Source organism: Phaethon lepturus, unplaced genomic scaffold, assembly GCF_000687285.1.
Source record: "Phaethon lepturus isolate BGI_N335 unplaced genomic scaffold, ASM68728v1 scaffold31740, whole genome shotgun sequence".
Lineage (NCBI taxonomy): Eukaryota > Metazoa > Chordata > Aves > Phaethontiformes > Phaethontidae > Phaethon > Phaethon lepturus.
This window is the reverse complement of record NW_010511701.1, coordinates 53,837-74,892: the sequence shown is the minus strand read 5'-3', so window position 1 is coordinate 74,892 and position 21,056 is coordinate 53,837. Positions and strand designations below refer to the sequence as shown.

Here is a 21,056-nt window from a genome sequence, read left to right as displayed (position 1 = left end):
TCTCACAGAAGCCGCCCCTGCAGCCCCTGCTGCCCAGCCCTGGCCGTGTGAACGCAATATAAACCAGCTAAAAAAGTTGAAAAAAACAGACTTTTAAGCATGCAAAGGTCTCCCAAGGAAGGGCTTATGTGGCAGAAAACATAAGTAGGAAAAACAGGCCTGTTACCTCTCCTGCCAGACCTTATTTTGGTATTGTGTGATACCTCTGAAACAGTAGTGGCTGTGGAAAATATGTGCGGTTGTCTTATGGTGATCATTGATGTTAATCAAATACAGGTCACAGAATAAGAATTTTATATTTGGAAAGCTTGCTTGTCACCATCAACTCTGACACTTGGAGAGAACTTTGCGTGCTGTGGCTCTGCAGAGCGCTCAGCAGGAGCGTTGTCAGCCCCCCGAGAACGGGGGATGTACGTGAGGGAGAAGCAAACTGGAAGGATGTGAGTGTTACTCGGCCGTCACTTAAATATGATGTAGGTGCAGTGTCAGATGGTATAAACTGAGCTAGTTGCCTTTTGCCTTTTCCCTTTGCAGACAGTCGAACTCTAATGTAGTGTGTCTTCAAGGACACACCAGTTTCAGATTTGACTCTGACTGACAGGGCTAGGGATTGGATGCAAAACCTGGCTTGTCAGTGAAGAGTTGTCATGGTGATTTCTTTTTTTTTTTTGGAAGGTGAATAAACCTACAGGTATTTTCATACCATTTGGCACATGTTTCCTGAATTACATAAAGTCTTCATTTGTTTGCTGTTACATTCTTGCTAAGCCGTATAGCACGCTCTAATTTCTAAAGCCATATAGCATTTAAGCACTTCTGTTTTTAAAATAAACTTCATTTTGAAGACAATAAGGAACGTAGTAATGATTGGGCAAGGTTTCTTACGGAGCAGCTTTGGTGTTAAAGATGCTTGTGTGTAGCTCCTCTCATAATTAATAGAACATAGGAGTGTGGAGTAATTTGTACTTAACACACTATCAAGTGCAATCTGATATATCAATAATTACAGTATAGAGTGGTGACAGGTCTTTTTTGTTGTTGTTGAATTGCAACTATAACACATCAATTCATTTGAATGTAAATGTACTGATAACTATCTAGAGGCTTCAGAGTGATGACTTCATCCACTGATCTTGTGAACTGAGGTGTGAACCAGTGGTGAGGTAATGATGTCGCTGTTCCATTTCCCGTGTTATAACGGAATGAGTGGCGCTTCTCTCTGGAGAGCATGACGTCTGCCCTGTCCTGCCATCCTCAGCTGAAAGTGTGCTTAGAAGCACAAACTTCGAGTGCAGCCAGGAACAATCCTGCAGTGGGTTTTGGAGGCATGTTTCATTTTATAGGTTGCTAGATATAGTCAACATATATCTTGCAGCATGCTACAATCTATTGTGACATGTGACTGTTGGGAAGTCTTATGATTTGTGTAGCAACAGCTAAGAAATAATGATTTCTCAGTAAGTAAAATGCGTCAACTCTGCTTGTATCTTGTCTCCCATCTCACCCAAGTTCTACAGGCATGTAGAACCATGGGGTTTGTTTGGTTCGTTTTGGTTTTTTCTCTCAGTCACACTATCTGTCGTGTACCTTTTTCCTAGTACGCACTGGACAAATTCTGTCCTTTCTTATTGGTGTCACAATCTTTGAGAATACAGCTGGGGATTCTTTTGTTCACTGTGTAAAAGCTAGGTGAATAGTGAAACAATTAGTAAATGCAATAAATCAAAGCTGTGAAGCATTAGATACGGAGCCGACTTCATTCTTGCTGTGCTTTCCAGCACTGTGTCCCCTTGGGCTCCGTCATAACGAAATGTGATTTATGCAAGTCTGATGTTTCTGCCCATTGTTCCACACTGACTATAAACCCGCTGATTTCCGTGGCACTGAGCTGGCTTAAACAAGCACAGCATTTAGCCACTAGCATGGTAATTTTTTATAGCTACTGGGAGAGTTAGTGCTCAGCATCTTGCAGGAGACTTACTTGTTCTGACGAAATCAAATGCTCGGTGATGCACAGATGAAAACATTTGCATGCTTTGTGCCCTAACCGGCCTGATTCTGCAGTGTGGCTGTTCCCCTTCAAGTCAGTGGCAGAGACAGGAGGAGGGGGCACGAAACCGGGGGAAAGGAGCGCGGTCCACAGAGGTTCTCTCCTTCTGCCTTGCAGAACCCTGTGGCTGCAGACACCGGGAGTTACTTTGGGAGCAAGGGTGGTTTTTTCTCTTCTGCATTCAGCCTGCGTCACTCTCCCATTCGTTAGCCGAAGTATGGTAATCCGCTCCTGCCCGGCCTCCCCGGGTGCCAGCAGGATTTCCTTGCGCTTGCCTATAGAGCTCATCTTCCCAGGCGTTATGCACGCTTAATGCCTGGAGCGTCTTGATCGCTGTGCTGTGCATGCCTGTCTCATACCAAAAGGAGTCACTGCTCCTGCATTCCCTCAGCAGCAGCACGGAGCAGATGCTTCCAGCTTCTCTCTCAGGCTGTGCTTTTCGGTTTTGGGGAAAGTTGCCTAGTATTGTCTCTGGATTTGTGCTTTCCTGTCTTTGTCTTACGGATCACAAGGATTTCGTCGTTCCTCGTAGAGAGCAGTGCTAGCAATGTTCTCCTGTACTCCCAAGGATTGCTTTCCAAATGTTTTAGCTCTGGAGACATGAAGATTAAATTGAAGCTTTCCTGCAGTGAGAATTTCCATTCTACTTGCTAATAATGAATGAGTTACAAATTCAATGGCAGACCTTGAAATATATAAAAATCTAAGTCCAGAAAAAGGTAAGGATGTTTGAGTTTGGAATTACTGTAGGAAGAGCTCCTAACATTTTGGAAGTCCTTATAGAATAATCAGGTAACTTTATCCTTATGATTTTTAAGTTACATATGATATTTATGTGGACATTATTAGTATGAAAAATGTGTATATATATATTCCTGAATACTTAAGAGGAAGACTTGGTATTTTCGTATTGACTTGAAAGTACATTTCTCCATGAAAACAGGTAGATTGTATGTGAGATACTGCTCCTGTGATACGGACAAACTGCATTTGTGTGTTACCTTAAATTATTACAAATTTATTTGCCTTTTAAAAAAAAAAAAACATTCTTGACCTTTTCATCTGTTGGTCATTTTGCTGTGGCATAGCTTTCTATGGAAAGGAGTTTCTGTTTTTTTTTTTTTTTCTAGTAACACTTACAAATAGTATAACATATATGCAAATGCTGTGTAAAATCCTGATCAAACAGCATTGGATGAGAAATATGTGTCTTTTCAAGAACTGTAGGAGGATGATACAAAAAAGGAAGACATCTTGAATAACTTTCTTCAGTAACTTGTAGTTTATAATGTCTGATTTTTTTTTCAGTTTAAGACAGTTGCTGGATGAAAAGTCGTAATTAGTTTAAGCCTCTAAGTGGATAAAGAGTAAATGCTGTAGAGAGAAGGAGAAATCCATGGTAGATGAAGTTTATTTTTGTGTTTTACTCATCCTTAATGATGTTGGGTTATGTGCTTTTAAAGAAAAAACTTACAAAATACATTTAGCAAAGAGCTGGCTTGTCAAAATTGGGTAGTTCAGAAGACATTTTATAACAGGATTATCTATAATTTAAAACCAAACAAACTAACCTAAAATAAAGCCACCAAAAGTCATGGATTGTACTTTGAAATACCATTTTGCCCACTATGAAGCATGCTTAAAAAAAAAAATTAAGGGCAGTGTTGGGGGTTGGTATATACTGGCTTTTATTTTTCTTTGTATTTAGCATGGATGATTTTATTTGATAAATATTTTTTAACTATGGAAAGTTACTGGAAATAGACACAGCTATTGTATCAGAGATAGAGTCTATTTTAAGAAAAAGTCAGTTATTTGTATATCCTCTCAGGGAAGGGCCTCCTATGTTGGAGTTAGTATGCTACAATTCCAAATGCTGTATTTTTATTTTAGAGGTTTTGGTTTCACAAAACTACATTAAGCTTTGATGCATATGGTTAGGTAAAGGAGACCAGGTGTTACTCCATCTGTTTTCTGAGATGCAGGAGGTAATGGATATGTCCCCATTTAATAATTTACAAGAGCTAGCTTATTTGAAGGGTTTTTTGGGAACAGTCCTAGAAGAAAAGCATGAGGTTTAATTTTTTGAAGCTCGTGTAAATGTGTCTGTATGTGTAGATAAATACATTTCGTACCGAAGTACTCAGTTGATGGTGCAATTCTGTTTGAGGTAATTTTGCAGTCCCTTTTCCTTAGCCAGATGTAACAGCAACTGCCAAATTTCTGGTAGTCTTTTTCAGTTTCAGTCTCCAGCTACCGTTTCTCCGTCTGGCGGAGGCGGTTAAAGGATGCAGGAGCAACAAGTACAACTTGCATTCATGAACACGTCCCTTGTGTTCAGGTTTGGCCGCTTTGGTGGTGTTGCAGCAGCACATGTGGGGTCACGGCTGGGCTCCCGGGGTGCCCCCCACACGCAGGAGCGGTGACACGGCGCTGCGCAAGCACAGACTTTGGATGTTGCATTTTGTAGGCGTGAATATATTCACGTGCTTGGGTGGTGGAAGAAGGCAGAGTGCCTGATCTGCCTGGTTTTCGGGCTGGTGACTACTTTAGCCTGCCGGCAGCGGTGCCGGTAACAGCAGGATCGCACCCCTCACACAATTTACGCACATAAGAGCGCTCGTGTGATAGCGCCTGGATAAAGGGATAACTGAACAAGCAGGTGCTGTCGCTGGCCGACCCTATGTCTGGGCTCCGCAATGAGCGTTTGCAGGACGCAGCAGCTCCGCGCCCGCCAGCCGTTTGGCTGTAAGTTCGTACGCAACTGCTGTGAATGGGAAACGGGCTTGTGCTCAAAGAGGTATCGGCAGCGGGACGTTGATGGGCATGGCACGGGAGGAGTGGTACAGATTTCCCTTGGTTATGGGTCTGGGTCTTTGGTTGATGGGTCGTGGTACTTTGTAGTTACCTTGTTGTTACTGCTTTAGCAGAGCACGAGGGTTGTGGTCGGTACGGCTATGAGCTACGCAGAGAAACAGCAGTCGTCTACATCGCGTTTCATTCACAGGAGTATTGCAGCAACCTTTTTTAAGGTCATTATTAGTGCTTCTTTGGAACTCTTGTATCTTTACATCTACCCACGCACCTGTAAAACGAGCATTAAGTACAGACTCTAGAATAGTAAGTGATATATAAAGGAATTAGCTTAGAACGGCATACTGTTCTGAGTGGATATTGAAGGCATCGACCTCCTCCTGTGAAGAACTTGGGCTTCCACAGGATTAATTCCAATAATAGCTGAAATCTATCACAGCATTATATGCACTCGTAATAAATTAGTGTATGCACATGGCAGCTTTGAAAGGTTTAAAGCCTCTGGGGTCATTTGGTAAGTTCTAAGGATGTTACCCTGCGTGAAGGGAAACGCCTCACCGGCCAGGCCGAAAGGAGTGTTGCTGTGGTGTGGCACTGTGGAGTGCCGGATCTCCCCCATGGCACTGGGGAGGTCTCGGAGGATACTGGAGCTGGATGCTGATGGCTCCATGAGAGGTGTCTAGTCTGATTCTGCAGAGCCAATGGTGTGGTAGACCAACTGGTAACTAGGTTATATACTTGTTAACTACTTTGTGTTCTTTTTTTGTGTGTGTGTGCTTATGAATGAAATATACTCTTGTTTCTGTATATCCGCGGGACATCATCGCTGTGTGAAACTGAAAATGTTCTTAGAGTTTGCTGAAGTGTGTCTTTCTGAAACTGTGGCATAAAGTAACTCTGTCACTGCTTTGATGAAGACTGAAATGGCCAAATGCCATAGCGGGATCAGCAGTAATGGTGTCGGTGTCGTGGCATGCAGTGGCTTGGTGAATGGCGCTTGCTGAAAGAAAAGTTCACCGCTTTTTCTGGCACTGACCTCAACTGCAAGAGGACATGGGGGTGCTTATTCTTCCTCTTTACCATACATTTTGAAGTAGTCCCTTAAGAAGCTCATGTCTTAGAGGACAGCCTGTTAGTATGCAGGCAGCATTTTGTGCTGGGGTGTGTGCTTCTTGGAGGACTGAAATTAAAGTTATGGCAAACCATAAGCTGGCTTTTGTTTTATACAAGCATCAGGAAACCCAGCTGTAGGCGAGGAGGTTTGTGTCTGTTCTATGTCAGGTTATTGGTATCCTCAGCAGTATAACAGATAACTGGTTTGGAGGCATTTTCACATGTTACCAATAGAAACATTGATCAGCATGAAACTCAGATGCACAAAACAACATTATTTTGGGTAATAAAATTACTTTGGTGTTTGAGACTGTCAATTCATTGTTTGTCTACAGCTGACTCACTGTCAGTGACTTGCACCAAGGTAATTTGAGAATAGATAAACGTTTCTTTAGCAAAATGACTGTTTCTGAGAAGTGTGGATAAATTAGTTCATATCATCGGTTGAACTGTAGTCTTCATTCATGACTTTTAAAGGTTAACTAACTCCACCTTCAGTTCTACTCTGCTTTTTCCCCTCCTACTCTCTAATGGAGCCCCAGATGTGGATTTATTTGACAGCCTGCAGGGGAAGCAATGTTCCCTCCAGGCTAGCTGCTGTCACAGCCCAGTGCGACGAGCACACTCCAGGTCCTGGGGACTGGATCCCTCTTCCACCCACTTCATCCTGCAGCTACAGCTGCTCTTGTGCCCTGTGATTTATTCCCCTCAGCAGGCTGTGATGCTGTAGAGGTGCCAAGATTGCGGTGACATATTGCTATTTGCTGGTAAATTTGCAGACATCAGAATTCACTGTTTGTGTTGAAGCTGGGACAGTTTATCCTCTGCCTGTCTCCTGTGTGGGAACAGGAGCAAGCTTTATGAAGGGTATTCTGCTGGGGTTTTTCTATTTTTGTTGTGTTGGAGAAGTTAAGAGGGGAGTAAGATATAAAGGAATGACTTATTGGGGAGGGGATGAGAGGACCTGACCCAGCTCAATATGTTGCGGTGGGACTTGTATTTCATTGAAGTCCTGGGTAGCACGTAAAGGATTGAGGAGAGGGGGTGACATTTAATACTGTGCAACAAAAGCAGGCTTAGAACAAGACATGTGGTTCTCTGTTGTATGATCCTTCTTTATGTACTTACTGATTTTTAGAGGCCAGGCGTGGGATTCTGGAAGAGAAAGAGGTTGTGGCTTACTGTTTTCCCCTGTGACCTCTGCATCCAGAAGTGTAGCTCCTGGGGTGCCTTTCAGACTGTTCTGTGTCGGTTGCTGCGAGGCCTCAAAGGAGCTCCTGGCTTGGTACTGCTGAGGAGCACACCCAGGTGACTCCGCTGAGCTCCTCCGAGTGAGTTATTGCTGTCTTTTCTGGTACCTGAGCAAAAGCTTGCCTAGCAAAGGAGAGACCCCAGGGTTTCCCTTGGAGACGTGGCCACAGACCCACACAACGATGTCTCGTACTCCTTGTGAATGGCCATGGCAGCGTGAGGATGCTGCCCAAGAAGCCAAATGCCTCTCTGCCCTTTGCTTGTCCTGAAACCTACTGCTGAGGCTGTCAGGGCAGCACCTCCAGATATGTCCGCTCATCCTCCTTGTTGGCAGCTGTGGTGGAAACTGTCCTCCCCTGTTTCTTCCTCTGCTGCTGCTTCCACTTGCTCTGGAGTGCTGTAATTGCTGTGCCCTCCCTGTTGAGGGATCCTCATGCAGTAACGAGTGTTAGGATGTGCAAAGCTGTTAACTGCGTTTTGCTGAATAAATCTACGTTCCTTGTTCACTCTACTGATGCGGCAATGTGTTTCGGCAGTTGACCATGTCTGTGGTTAAATGATTGTGCTTTTCAGTGTTGGTAAAGAACTAATTCTGTGGTCTTAATTGAAAACATACACTCCTCAGGCATGCTGGGTTGCAGCGGCACCAGAGCTCTCAAAATGAGCAACTTTGATGCAGTCTATTTCTGAAGGAAGAGATCTCAGAGTTATTTATTGTATTTCAGGGACCGGTAGCAATAACGCTCCTCTGTAAGCTGTCTGAGACAGTCGGTCTCTCGGCTCTGGGTTGGCAGGCAGTGCCTGTCGAAGGTGGTGCTTTATGGATGACACTTAGAGCTGGGGTCCCGAAGCCTCGTGACCGCGTGGGATGCTTCAGCGGTGTGAGCGTCCGGCAGGACTGTGGAGTGGCTGCACCCACTGAATGCTCAGTCCATCAGCCGCTTTCCAAAGCACTGCTTGAATGAAACCTGGGCTCATTTCTTGCAGATAATAATTAGAAGTCTGCTGAGCTAGCAGAAGGAAGGTATCCTTGAACAGAGGTGGAAAACATGCATTATTCATTGTATCTGGGGGCTGCTCTCTCGGATTTCAGTTGCTATGCTGAAGTGTAGATCTCAAATAGGGGATCACAGGCCCTGTAAATAAGGCAGTGTCCTAGTAAGTCGTTTTCTGCGTTGCACAGTACTCAGTAAAAGACAGTCTCGCTGTATGAACAAGATTTATGAATAAGGATGATTAAAACTCTTTTGGGATTATATTATAGTGCCAGGTCTTTGTTTTGATGCTTCTGGTTCCGTTCTGATCTCTAAGTGCAAAAGGGCCTCAGTCTGAGAAAGGACTCTGGGTGCTCCCATGGCAAGAATAACTAATTATTGTCCAGGATCAGCTGTGGAGAAGGTATACACCAAAAGCTTTTCACTTGTAATATGAAAATAAGATGAGTTAAATGATCATCCTAGAAGCATCAAGCCAGCAATCTCAATATGGTAGGCTGAAACAGCAGTTACTGTGAAAAAGTATTACTCATAAACATAACTTCTGGGAGTTGCTGCTCCCAAGTTCGTTGGGTGGTTGGTTGGTTGGGTTTTTTTTGTTTTGTTTTGTTTTGTTTTTTTAAGGAAAAGACAACACCAGCTGGTTCCTGGACCTATAGAGTATTAAAACTGTGCTGAAAGATTCCCCCCTCCCCCCCCCCGCTTCTTGGTAGTATATGTTTTTGTTCTTAAGCTTCACCCCTTTTTTTTCTTTGCAAGCATGAACTGTTTTTTTTCAGATTTAATGATTCGTATGGATTGTAGGCCATTCAGAATTTTTTTGAGTAGTTACAGTTTGTGTTTTGCTGGTTACTCTCCTTGTTTTGATTCTCTACCTTTTTGAGGGCTGAAATGAAATACCTGTGCTGTTTTCAGCTGGGCCTTGCAAGGACTAGCACCAGCCTTCGGTGTCTGCTGGTGTGTGTGACTTCCTTGAGGATTTCTTGAGATTTGCCGAAGTGTGAGAGATTGTCCATCTCATGTCCATGAACTTCACCGAGATTATGATTAAATCCACTGTAAGAAGCTTAATGTAAAATTCTGTGAGGGATTGGAAGAGTTGCTGCAGAGCAAATTAAAATCTGGCATAAAATATGAGATGTAGCTATTAAAAATAGTTGATTCCCCCAGACCTGCCTCTGCAGTCTCTGCTCTCCTGGGCTTTTTGTCTGTTATGTAACAAAACAGCAACCAACAATTTGATGACATTAGTGGTAAGCTGCGCGGTGCGCTGGATATTAGTGCTGTTCTGTGGGATTTAGATAAAACGTGCTCTCTGGAGGAAGGGGGTAGGGAGTAAATGGCTTTTACTGGCATTTTGTAAAGGCAAACTTAGAGCATGCTCGTGATGAATAAATGTCTGCCAAGTAGGATGATGAGAGAAGTTCAGACAATTGAGAATGCTTGGTTTTTGTGATCTTCACCATTTGGGTCATGATAGTTTAGTTGCATGCTGTTCTCTAGTTCGGGGGGCGTGGGGTGTGCGCGCTTTTCTCTCTGCGCGTTTCTTCAATGCCTGCTTCTGGGAATGTGCATCTGCGTCAGTAGCAAATGGGCTCCAGGCTGGATCCAGATTCCATCACAGTTCCAGTGATGGGAGCATGTTGTGATTCTGCTGTTGCCCACCAACCATCTACGTTTTGTATAACAGCCTCAGTCAAGAATTCGGTTTCTGGAATGTTGGGGTTTTTAAATCTGAAAACTTGAGAGAATTGCCACGGTGGCACTGGGGGTTTAAATAAAGTACGATAAACCATGTTTTCTGTAGTGAAAGAGCAGTTACCCTTAGGTTCTTGGGATACTGCAGCCCAGTGAATCACAGGAGGTGTCTGCAGAAGTCCTGGCAATGCACATGGGTGGCAACAGCCCGTGGTGGTGGCAGTGGGGGAATCTTTTGGTTTTTTCCTCTTCGAAGAGAGAAGCGAACAATATACTTACAAAGTATACAGTAAAACCAAAAATACTGAACGTAGGCGAGAAGAGCTGATGTTGCAATTGAAAAAATAACTTCTGCATTTTATGGGTTTCTTTTATCTTCTTAAGCTTAATGTTGGCTTAATGCAACTTGCTGCATATAATTTAGAAACACAGCTTATATCCTCTTTCATAATTATACTTCTTGTTGTTTGGTAATGCTCTTTATGCCTTATTTAATCTTTTTGGCTTTTCAGACGGCTGTAACATTAAGTCCCTAACAGCAAGACATGAGACTAAACCTTTCTTTTCTTTCGGTTGCACTTTGAAATATTAATTTTTTTAACATATAGTAACGTAACTTGGAAAAAGAAGAAAGAACTGGTTTTGCGAACAGCAGTAATTTTTTTTTTTTAATTTTAATTTTTCTTTTTAAAAAAGACAATCTGTCTCACAACGTGAATGGTGAAATCTTTATACTTAGTTGTAAGACATTCTTCCTAAAGGTATTTAATACATTCACGTCCTACTGTATTTTTGTTGAGGGCCTACTGTATTAACTTCCTCAGGGTTCGCTGTGAACACCTGAACTGTTTGCAGGTAGCAGTTGCACATGCTGCCCTTTGCCACAACAGGTTTTACTGGCTGTCCCAAAATTGAATTAATAACTCATTATTTAAAGACCTATGTACGTTGTCTAATGACTTTCTCATGCTGTCCCATGGAAGCTGAAGGAAATGCGGGTGAGATTCTGCTCAGGGTGAGCCGAGTGCCATGGGGCACAGGCTGCCGCGTGTAAACTTAAGACAAACATGGGGGTTATTTAGTTGACACTTTGCACGTGCGTGCGACTTACTGCACAGGACCCACAGAGTAAAACCTATGGAGCCTTGAGCTTTGCTGTTGTTCAAACAGTTAACACCATCTCTTTGCAAATAATGGTTCTTTGAAAGAATGGTGGAAAAAAGATTGTTTTCTTGAAGTGAAATCCCATTAAAACTGGCTAAAAAAGTGAAATAAACCACTGTTCACCCAAAACTTATATTCCATCAAGATTTTGCTGTAGGCTTTTGGCAATAGAGAATTTTGCCCCTAATGGTTATATAATTATTTTTCTTAAATAACCAAAATCCAAAATAGGGCAGCAAAGAATCTCAAACTTGTTCCTGCCATTGCTTACTTTTAGGGTTACATGGCTGAAATGGGGGGTTGGGGAAGCTAATCGGGGCTGAGGGCACAGCAGGACCAAGTGTTCAGGATTTGGGGTAACCTGGCACGCCTTGGTGCAGTGTTGGCCGTCGCGTGTGGGTGATGGGGTGGCTGGCGCACGCCGAGGATCCCAGCCCGTGTCCTTTGGTGGCCAGTGCTGCTCCTGCAGGGTGCCTGCCTGCTGGCTGCAGTTGCAGAGCGACCAGCATATTTATTTAACATGTTTTACGGGGAGTGGATGTTTGTTTCACTGCTGTGATGTGCCCTGTATATCAAAGCGCATTTCTGTTTTACTGAAAGTGCTGCCAGGTACAATGTTTTAATTCTCTATTTTCCTTCTAGTATCAACTAGAGGGTCCTGTGTGCCTTAAAGGCTTTGCGGCAAAGCACAACAGCAAGCAGATGTGCACATCATAACTATGACTGTTGAGAATTAAACCAAATTAATTGCAAACTATTGAAAAACAGGGTGCGTACAGGGAATGGCTGTTAAACCTGTGAATAGAGCTGTAACTTTTTGCAAGGGATTCTCGCAGGGTGCAGTGGTAAGCTCTTCCCGGGTTATTAAAGACCTGATTGCACATGGGGATAGATTAGAGCGGAGCTGGACGGAAGGTAGCGTTGGCTGATTTGGGGCAGATTAGAGCGCTTTTTGAACGTAAGGCAGCGTATGGTTAGTGGTCAGAGTTCCAGCTTAGTGTTCCCAGGCAGCAGCTCGATTTATTCAGCAGCGAGGAGCAGTGTTGTCAGGTAGAATAAATAGCATCTGCCTAGCGTGCAAGACTTCAAGTAACACCTGGACTTACCGGGTGCTCGGATGGCTTTCCTCCTGGCTTCAGAGGTCTACCATGTGCTGGGGAGTGTCGCCACTTCAGAAAAAGTCCAGCTGGCGCAGGCAGGTTTGTATCTGCTTTACCATTCGATAGAGAAGCATCTCCTTCTGAAGAGGAGACGTGTGTACTGCTAAGAATGATAATCATTGCTTGAGCTAAAAATTTGAAAATGCTCTTTGAATTCAGGGCTGTTTTGCTTTAAATGGTTATTTTGGGAGGAAAAAATAGACTGGTATTTCAATATTATTAAAACCCACTAAACTACAGTATGTCTGTTAGGATGATTTTATATTGTCAAGAATAAGTTTGTGTAACTCTGGAAACAAGTTACTGTAGTTTTCAGAATTTTTTTTAAAGCTTTTTTTATTTAAAGCTTTAAATAAACAATGCATAAGCATAATATTTTATTTGAATTTCCAGCTAATTAACTGTTCTTTTTTCATGTAACACATGAACTACATTATGTTCTAGTTTAACTTAATTTTCAAACTTTGGGGGAAAAAAATGCACAGCTAGTCCTTGTGTTAGAAAAATACCATACAATGCAAATCATGTCTTGCTTTCTCAAATTTTAATATATGTCCGCATCAAGAAGCTGCTCCATTTACTCAGTATTCGTGGTTTATCTAGAGCATTAAATGTTTTTCTGGAACCAGTGTTCCTGTTCCTTAGTGAAAGCATTCCTGAATTGCTCTTCTGGAGCTTTATTCTGAACTGTCTCTGCTCAATAACTTCAGCTTATTCAGATGCTAATGTGCGGTGTCCTTCTCTTGTGAATGGCTGGCTAGAGACTGAAATTAGCATACTAGGGATAGATTTGAAGAAGTCTTTTTTTCTTTGTGTGCTTATATTTTATAAATAGCTTAAAGGGGAGGATGGTGTATTTTGTAAATGGTTTGCAGAGTTGAAATCCAATTGGCCGATGAACGGTGTGGCATGTCTATTACCGTAGTCTGTTCTTTAAAGTGGATTCCTTCTGTTATTAACACCTACACAGCAGGGATGACGCAATGAACTCTCTTACACATTTACTATTCTTCTTTTAAAAGTTTGCGTTCTGATAGTGTTTTCTTGGAAGTGGACAAGTGCAAGCAGAAAAGGTGATGCTTGGGCACTAGACTTATTGCAGATGGCATTTGAGAAGTGGAGAATGTTGAGATATTTAGCAGGAACCGGGTTTCTTCCACTTCTCTCTTTGTGAAAGAAGCATTTTAAAATCTGTCGCATATAGCTTTGATTCTGAAGTCTATCTGAAAACAGGTATGTGAAATGCATCTATAACATTTACAAATGTGATGTAGAAATGTTGAGGCAATTGAAATGATGAAGAAGAAACTGGATTGCCTTTTATGATCCCCTCCCTCCCTGGTCTTGTTGGCTGTAATTATCTGAGTGTGGCCCGTTTCCTGCTTTTCTTACATTAAAGAAATGTAGTCCTTTTTCTTCTGCCTTTTGCCAGCTGTCCTCAGTAACATCTTAGTGAAACCAGGTTCTTTTCTATAACTGAGCTGCTGATGATAAAGACTTATGTGAGAATTAGGGTTTTTTTTCTAAGACTTTTATTAATAGCTGATAGGCATAGGTGCAAAGAAGCAGATACTCTGTGTTGAGTAGCTTATTGCTAACCCTCTTCCTGAGGTAAAACCCTGTTGCAATCACTCAGTCTAATAGTGAAATAAAAACCAGCCTGCAGTTTGCACGCCAGGCTAATGTAGCAGTTCAGATTCGCGTGTGCACACACGCTGGTTCAGCCTCTTCTTACGGAGAGCCTTATTTCTGTGCTGGAGGACAATTCTTGTTTGTTAGGTATGAGTTCAAGGCAAACTCGATCTAAACTCGCTCCAAACTGAAAGGCTCAGTATGTCAAGAGAAGGCGTGTGTGTATGTACGTATGTAGTAAGTTTTAGAGACTTATTTTTGCTTCAGTTAATCTTTCTCCTTTAAGGTTCTGAGTTTTCCATCTCTGGTGGTGTAAAGGCTTGTCTTCCTGGTGCTTTGTGTATCGTCAGATAGATTCAAGTTAAAACTACCATAGTCAACATGTGGATACCGTATAACGTCTATTTCTGGCTTGATTTATGTAGCTTTTCTGGCTCATCTTAAAGCACTTCCAAGCCCACCTATTCATTTGGTATGTGTGATGATTCAGGGAAGGCCATATATTTATGGACTTGATAAATTTATCGCACTCACGCACACCCGTGATGCTCTCAGAAGAGTTTGGTTCTGTTCAGCTCAACTGCAGTCCTCGCATTCCTCCAAGACGGACAACTCTGCAAAAGCACCGCTCCTGATGCAGTTGCCTGGTGTGGAGTTCAGCTTGCCAAGGGAAAGGCCTTTGTGCGAGGCTGCTCCGGCAACGACGCCCGTTCGTCCCGTGTCTGACTAACGTTTAAGATGCTGCCCTGGCTGCGTCTGACCCCGAGGTGCATCAGAAGGGGCAGTAGGCTTGTTCTCCTTCACTGATGGCGTTGGGATTGCGTGGCTCTCTGCTGGAAGATGTGCTCTGGCCACGCTTCTGCCATGGAGACAAGTGAGCAGGGCCACCATGACGCGCTTGGTGTACGGGAGCGCTGTGGGGTTTCAGCTGGCGCCGAGTCCACTGCTGCCTGTGCCACTTGCTGTGGGAGATAAGGAGCTGTCGGGAGCTGAGAAAAGAAGTCCTAGCTCTGGCAGAGAGGAGTGGGAGGGTGTGTTAGTCTTTGTTGTGATATCAAGAAGAGTACTGAAGAGAGAAGTGGTGAAGAGGAGAAGGGTGATAAGAAGAAATAAAGACAGACCCAGATAGTATTTGGGAGCCAGCCAGAGTGTAAACAAATCATCTGGGAGGTGAATTTGGAGTGATATCAAGTGAGGAGAGACTGTGAATAGATAAAAACAGGAGAAGGTAATTTAAGAGCATGGATATACAGACATCAAGAGGAAATGTTATCTTGATCGTAGTGTTTGGAAAACTGCAGGGGGGAAGATGGGAGACGAAATGGAAGAGATGGGTGTATTTTACTCAAAACATAGAGAAACAAAGCCTTATCATCGCGAATGGGATGGGTGGATAAAAGGAAGTCATTGCAGTATGTGCTTGCAATTTGGTAGCACGATGGAGAGGGTGTAAATGTGTGTGGTAGGGAGGAGGGACTGTGTATTTATAATTCTGTTAGCAGTTCTAACAGTGTCAAAAGCACAAGATATAAGATAAAAGATTACCGAGCTCAAAGGAATGCGGAGTTTGAATGATAATCTCACCATTCAAAATTTGCAGAGTGCTGGATTTTAAAAATACAGTACTGTGTATAATAATATAAGAATATTTAAATGAGATAAGCATGGAGCAACTATAAAATATTTTCCTTCAACATATGGTAAAGTTTTCTTTGCTTCCTTTATTGTGAAGTTGTTTTGACAGATTTTTTTTTTTTTTTTTTTTTTCCTATGTGGAGAATTTAGTCGTGAAGAGGAAGATATACTATGTCTCACACAGCAACGACTAATTTCTGTAATTAAAGGTGCAGGTCAAAAATTTTATATGCTTGGCAGACATTGGAAAGCCAGTAAGTCATTCTATTAGTGGAATTAGATGGCCATTTAGTTGAATTTATTCTGTTCTGCTTGACAGTTGAAAGATGCATGAGTGTTATGCAGTCTGGGACTCAGATGGTTAAGCTGAAGAGTGGAACCAAAGGGCTAGTTCGTCTCTTCTACCTGGATGAGCACAGGACCTGCATCCGATGGAGGCCGTCCAGAAAAAGCGAAAAGGCAAAAAGTAAACTTTTAATATTTCTTTTAATTTCTGGGGCAGTTCAGTATTAGAATGTGAATTAGAGGGATCAATTAAATGAATGCTCGTTGATGCTTATTGTAAGTGTAATACATGAAGGTTTTAAAGAGTGTGGGTAGAGTTTAACCACCTACTAAAAGTTCAGGATTATGAAAGGAAGGGGAGTGCTGTAGTGTACATGTAGCACGGCCAAAGCAAGGATAAACCTAGAAATCAAAGATCGCTTTTGGTTGTGAAGATGTAATATTAAAAAATGTTTAATGACTCTTAGCCCAAATAATTCAGAATTGCTAAAAACAGAAAGAGGTTGGGTGGATACCCAAGCATGTCAATTTTTGTTTTCCCTTTTCCCCACAGTTGTCATCGATTCCATTTACAAAGTCACCGAAGGCCGGCAGTCTGAAATCTTCCACCGCCATGCAGAGGGGAACTTTGACCCAAGCTGTTGCTTTACCATTTACCATGGCAACCACATGGAGTCACTGGATCTGATTACATCTAACCCAGAGGAAGCTCGTACCTGGATCACAGGACTGAAGTATTTGATGGCTGGAATAAGTGATGAGGACTCGCTTGCTAAGCGACAGAGAACACATGATCAGTATCCTTTTATAAGCCTGAGCTCCAGCTTCTGGTTCAGTATTTCTGGCTTGGTTTTTTAGTAACTTCAACATAGGGTGTCCTTTCATGTCCTGTTAAGTGACCAAAAACCTTGCCATTGATTGGAATGGAAACGTAATGGGTTTGACATGGACACTTCTCTGTGCAGTAGAACCTCGGCTGTGCCTTAGGGACTGGATTAAACTGCACTGAAGTCAGGGGATAGTCTTGCATTTTGTTAGTGAAATTCCTATTGAAGGGTCAAAACAGTCATTTCCAGTTATCTCAATAAATACTAACCCCAACGTGATTTCAGGATTTCTGTCATTTTCTGTTTGCCCAACTGTGCTTTTATTCTTCTGCTGCAAATTGCAAGGTCCATTAGAAGACACTGTTTTCAAGATACTACTGATTGAAAACTTGAATTTGTTAGCCTCTGCACAGGTGAAACGGTAATGGTTTTGTGATCTTTCAGTGAACTCTCTAGTAACTCCTGGCCATCTTCACTCTCTTGGTTGGTGTATGTCAGGCATCTGTGTACTTCTCAGCCTCTATTGATTATCAGGAGCACAAATCTTTAAAGCTCTTTAAATGTTTGTTGTAGCCTAATAATCAAAATGAACTTCTTGTTAAAGACCATGTCTATTGAATATTTTCTTCATATGCTTTTGATAAGCACTATCCGCTTTCTCTGTGCAACTTACGATTCTATGGAGTTGCTGCTGCCCTGTGGAGGGTGTGGCACAAGGTGAGGGCAGAGATATCGGAGAGAAGATGATAGACAAAGAATTGTCTAGAGGTGGAAGAGTTACCAATATATGTATGAAAGAATTGTGTGACAGTCTTGGAGGAGAGAGCACGGAAAAACAAGAGTGGGCAACTTCTAATGAGGTTCTTATGGAAACCACAGGCTGATAATAATGTACTTGGGCTGACTTCACAAAGTCTTCATTATTCCATCCTCTTGTGCTAGATTAACATCATCCTTGATACAGGCGGCTATTGAGCTTGATTCCTTTGAGTCGAGTCACGATACCAGTAGCCCTCAGATATAACAGTCTTAGTTGCGCCAGGTAGGAGGTACAGTAGCAAATTGTACCAGAAGGCGTACAGTACTAAAAATGCTTTGGTTTGGCATCAGTGTGGGGAGAACCATGTAGATAGCACCAAATCTTCGCCAGCAATGACTTGATTTCACAGTGCACGCCAATAACTCTAATGCAGGCTGTGGGAAGTCTTAACTCAAATGTTTTGCCCAAAGTACTGTCTTGGAAAACGTGTGTTTGTGAAGGCTGGATTGAATAATGCTCAGTTCTTCTCTCTGAAAGATGTTAAGGTCCTCTGCCAAAGAGGATTTTCCCCCTGCCCAGAAGAGATGGGGCAGGGTCTTGTTCTCCTGAGTCCGAGTCTTGTCTCTTACCTGCCCAACTGCTCTGCCTCCCTCCTCCATGAGGAAATCACCTTCTTGTACCTTTCCTTGACACATTTGCAGCTGGGTCAAACAGACCTTTGAGGAGGCTGACAAGAATGGAGATGGCCTGCTGAATATTGAAGAAATCCACCAGCTGATGCATAAACTAAATGTTAACCTGCCCCGCAGGAAGGTCCGGCAGATGTTTCAGGTTGGTGGCCTGTAACACACAGCGTTGCTGTGGTAAGGTAGTCCTAGTTACAGTCTATTTCTGGACAGATCCGGAATAGGATCTGCAAGTTGGGACCCAAAACTCTGTCTTTTACAGTATCTCACAGCCTTTTTCCAAGTCTTACCTTTTTGTAGACAAACATGCATCAGAACATTGTTTTAATGGCATGAACCACATAGAAGACAATTTATTAATGTTACTTTTTCAGATGCATTATTGTTTTCATCTCTGTGAACTGAATTGTTCTATGCTGGCATTGTTGGACAATTAAGTTACTCTGTTTCTACTGAAATCTTTTTCCATTTCTTTTATGTAAAATTATTTAACAGAAACTAGCTTTATGAAAATAATTAGGTTTTTTTAACAACTTCCTTTTACTTAGCCAGAATGAATTTTTTACTTCTGTTGTCTGAAAACAGTTACCATTTTCCACCAGCCCTAGTGTTTACTGTAGGAAAAGAAAGATAAGCCAAGGACATAATGGAGAGCAAAATAAAATTTTCTTAAATCTTCAAAAACAGTACCAGCCAAAAGCTCGTTTGCTATGAAACAAGTGAAAGTTGAAGAATCTTCTATAGTCGAAAGTGCTTTGTTTGTCTGCCATAAAATCTGCATTAGAAGTGTATCTGTGGTGTATGAGTTACTCCCCAAAGACTTGAGAAGTTTGGAAACTGGTGGGGTTGTGTTGCGGATATGAATTTGGGTTGTACTTTTTCCCACAGATTAGAAATGTCATTGAAGATATGTAGCAGATATAAAAGGATTCAAAATCCCATTTGACACCAAGATAGCTGGGAATTATTTTCTTTTCAGCTTACTTGCTGTGATCTGAGTTTATAGCTCAGATGACAGCAGCACTAACAAGGTGTAATCGAATGCAGCTCCCTGAGATCCTCAGGTTTCGCTGATATTGTTGACTGCAGGAGAGGCAGAGAGTTGTGAAGCCATGTGTACTGAGAGGAAAAAAGATGTAGTTCACTTGGCACTTTTACCAGTGTTTAGTAATGAAGTAGGGCACTCTAGCAACCATCAGCCTTTGTATGATCAGAGGCAACTTTTGGTTAAAAATAAGCTGCTTTATTTTTATTTTGCTGCAGTTGCTGCCAGCCTATACCTGAGTTAATATGCTAGACCTCACAGGCATGGTTAAAGTTACTAAGGTCGAATATAAAAGGAACATTGAAGGTTTGTTTACTGTTAGTCATTCAGGACTCAATCCTAAACGCCTTACCCCACAAGCAGTGCTTTGGGCCAGCAGTCCTATAGACTTCCAGGAATTAGTGCAGGATAAAGGGAATGGCAAAGTAACTCTGGGACAAATCCTCAGCCCTACATCTACCTACTCCATGCTGTTCTTGCACTTGACCATCTCAGGTGGTACTGTTTGTGTGACTTGGTGTTACAGTTTCAGACATGGCACAAACAGCTCCTGGCCTGGAGGAGGACCCATGGCTCCATGGGGGTGGCCAGGCTTATGAAGTAGTCCAGGTCCTGCATCTGGGAGTAGAGCATGGGGCTGCTACTTTAGTTGTGTGTGTGTACTATGAGTCACTGGTGTAAAGATGGGCTCCTGTTCGAAGACATGCTTCAAAGTTAAGTGGGGTGTTTTATGTGAAGGGAAAGTAAAACTGGATCCTTGGAAAGCAAAGCAAGACAGAGTTGTGTTCATTGCATCTGCTGTTAGACTAGCTCCTCTTCTATAGAAGAAGTCAAGTTGGACACCAACTGGAAGAGCTTTCTTGAGAAGGAAGAAGTGACAGCAGGATGGGGATACCTTCCATCTGGAGAAGAACTTGTTTTGGTGTACCCGTGTAGAGACATGAATGAAAGACATTATTTGTGGAAACACCACCACATTTCTAAACATTTATTTCACTTTGTTTCCATTATCTGCTTACATCCTCAAACTTAGCAAGAGTTGTAGCTTCCCTGAAGTTCATTTTTAGCGGAGACCTACATAATGTTTGACAGCAGTTCTCCAGAATATATTCTTTCTTTTGAAAATCCAAAGCAATCCTCTTGGGCAGGTGTTCACAGTAAAAAGCTTGTATTAACATGCGTTGAGTACTGTTTTCTTCTCTTCCTACCTCTGGGGATAAACAAAAACTGCTATCAAGACTGGGGCTGTTGGGCATATATTTTGGTGTGGAGTTGTCTCCCCTACAGAGTGCTGAGAGGGGGCTGAGAGTGTTGCAATTTGAATTAACCTAAATTTAAGACTGTGATATTGTCCTGAATGTTGTTGGAGGAAGCCACAGGGTGAAATTATTATGTAACTTGCTGTGTTTTAATCCAGGATAACTGCAGGGCATACAGGAGAGTGACAGAGAATAAAGCTCAGGGTGAGCCTCTTTACCTGGGAAACAAATTCCAAACTAAAGATGAATCGAGACTTTCATAGGGAGCCTGTGGCTTTAGCATAGTAACTGTTTTCACCAAAAAAATCCAATAGATGGTATTATAATTTTGCAGTTATTTTAGCCTACTACAATTCGAGTCTGAACAGAATCTTGCAGACCAGAATTTATTACATTTACGTACATAAATCTTGTCTGCTTTGCTCCCTGAATTCACTTGTGTTTAGCATGCTTACCTGAGTGTCTTTACCTCTTAGGAAGCAGACACAGATGAGAACCAAGGAACCCTAAATTTTGAAGAATTTTCAGTGTTTTATAAGATGATGTCCTTACGTCGAGATCTCTACTTATTGCTTTTAAGCTACAGTGACAAGAAGGATCACCTTACTGTTGAAGAACTTGCTCAGTTTCTAAAGGTGGAACAAAAGGTATGGTAATACTATGCATCCATATATATGCACAT

General features: G+C 42.3%; 1 protein-coding gene across 1 annotated transcript in view; it reads left to right on the top strand.

The window, feature by feature from the left end:
- The first annotated feature begins 15,839 nt into the window (after positions 1 to 15,839).
- Positions 15,840 to 21,056, top strand: part of PLCH1 (phospholipase C, eta 1) — a 43,068-nt gene continuing 37,851 nt past the window's right edge. The window contains exons 1-4 of the mRNA XM_010284882.1: positions 15,840 to 15,978; positions 16,351 to 16,594; positions 18,086 to 18,215; positions 20,851 to 21,021. Coding sequence (XP_010283184.1) covers positions 15,843 to 15,978; positions 16,351 to 16,594; positions 18,086 to 18,215; positions 20,851 to 21,021 — 681 coding nt within the window. The 5' untranslated portion in view covers positions 15,840 to 15,842. The remainder of the gene's footprint in view (positions 15,979 to 16,350; positions 16,595 to 18,085; positions 18,216 to 20,850; positions 21,022 to 21,056) is intronic.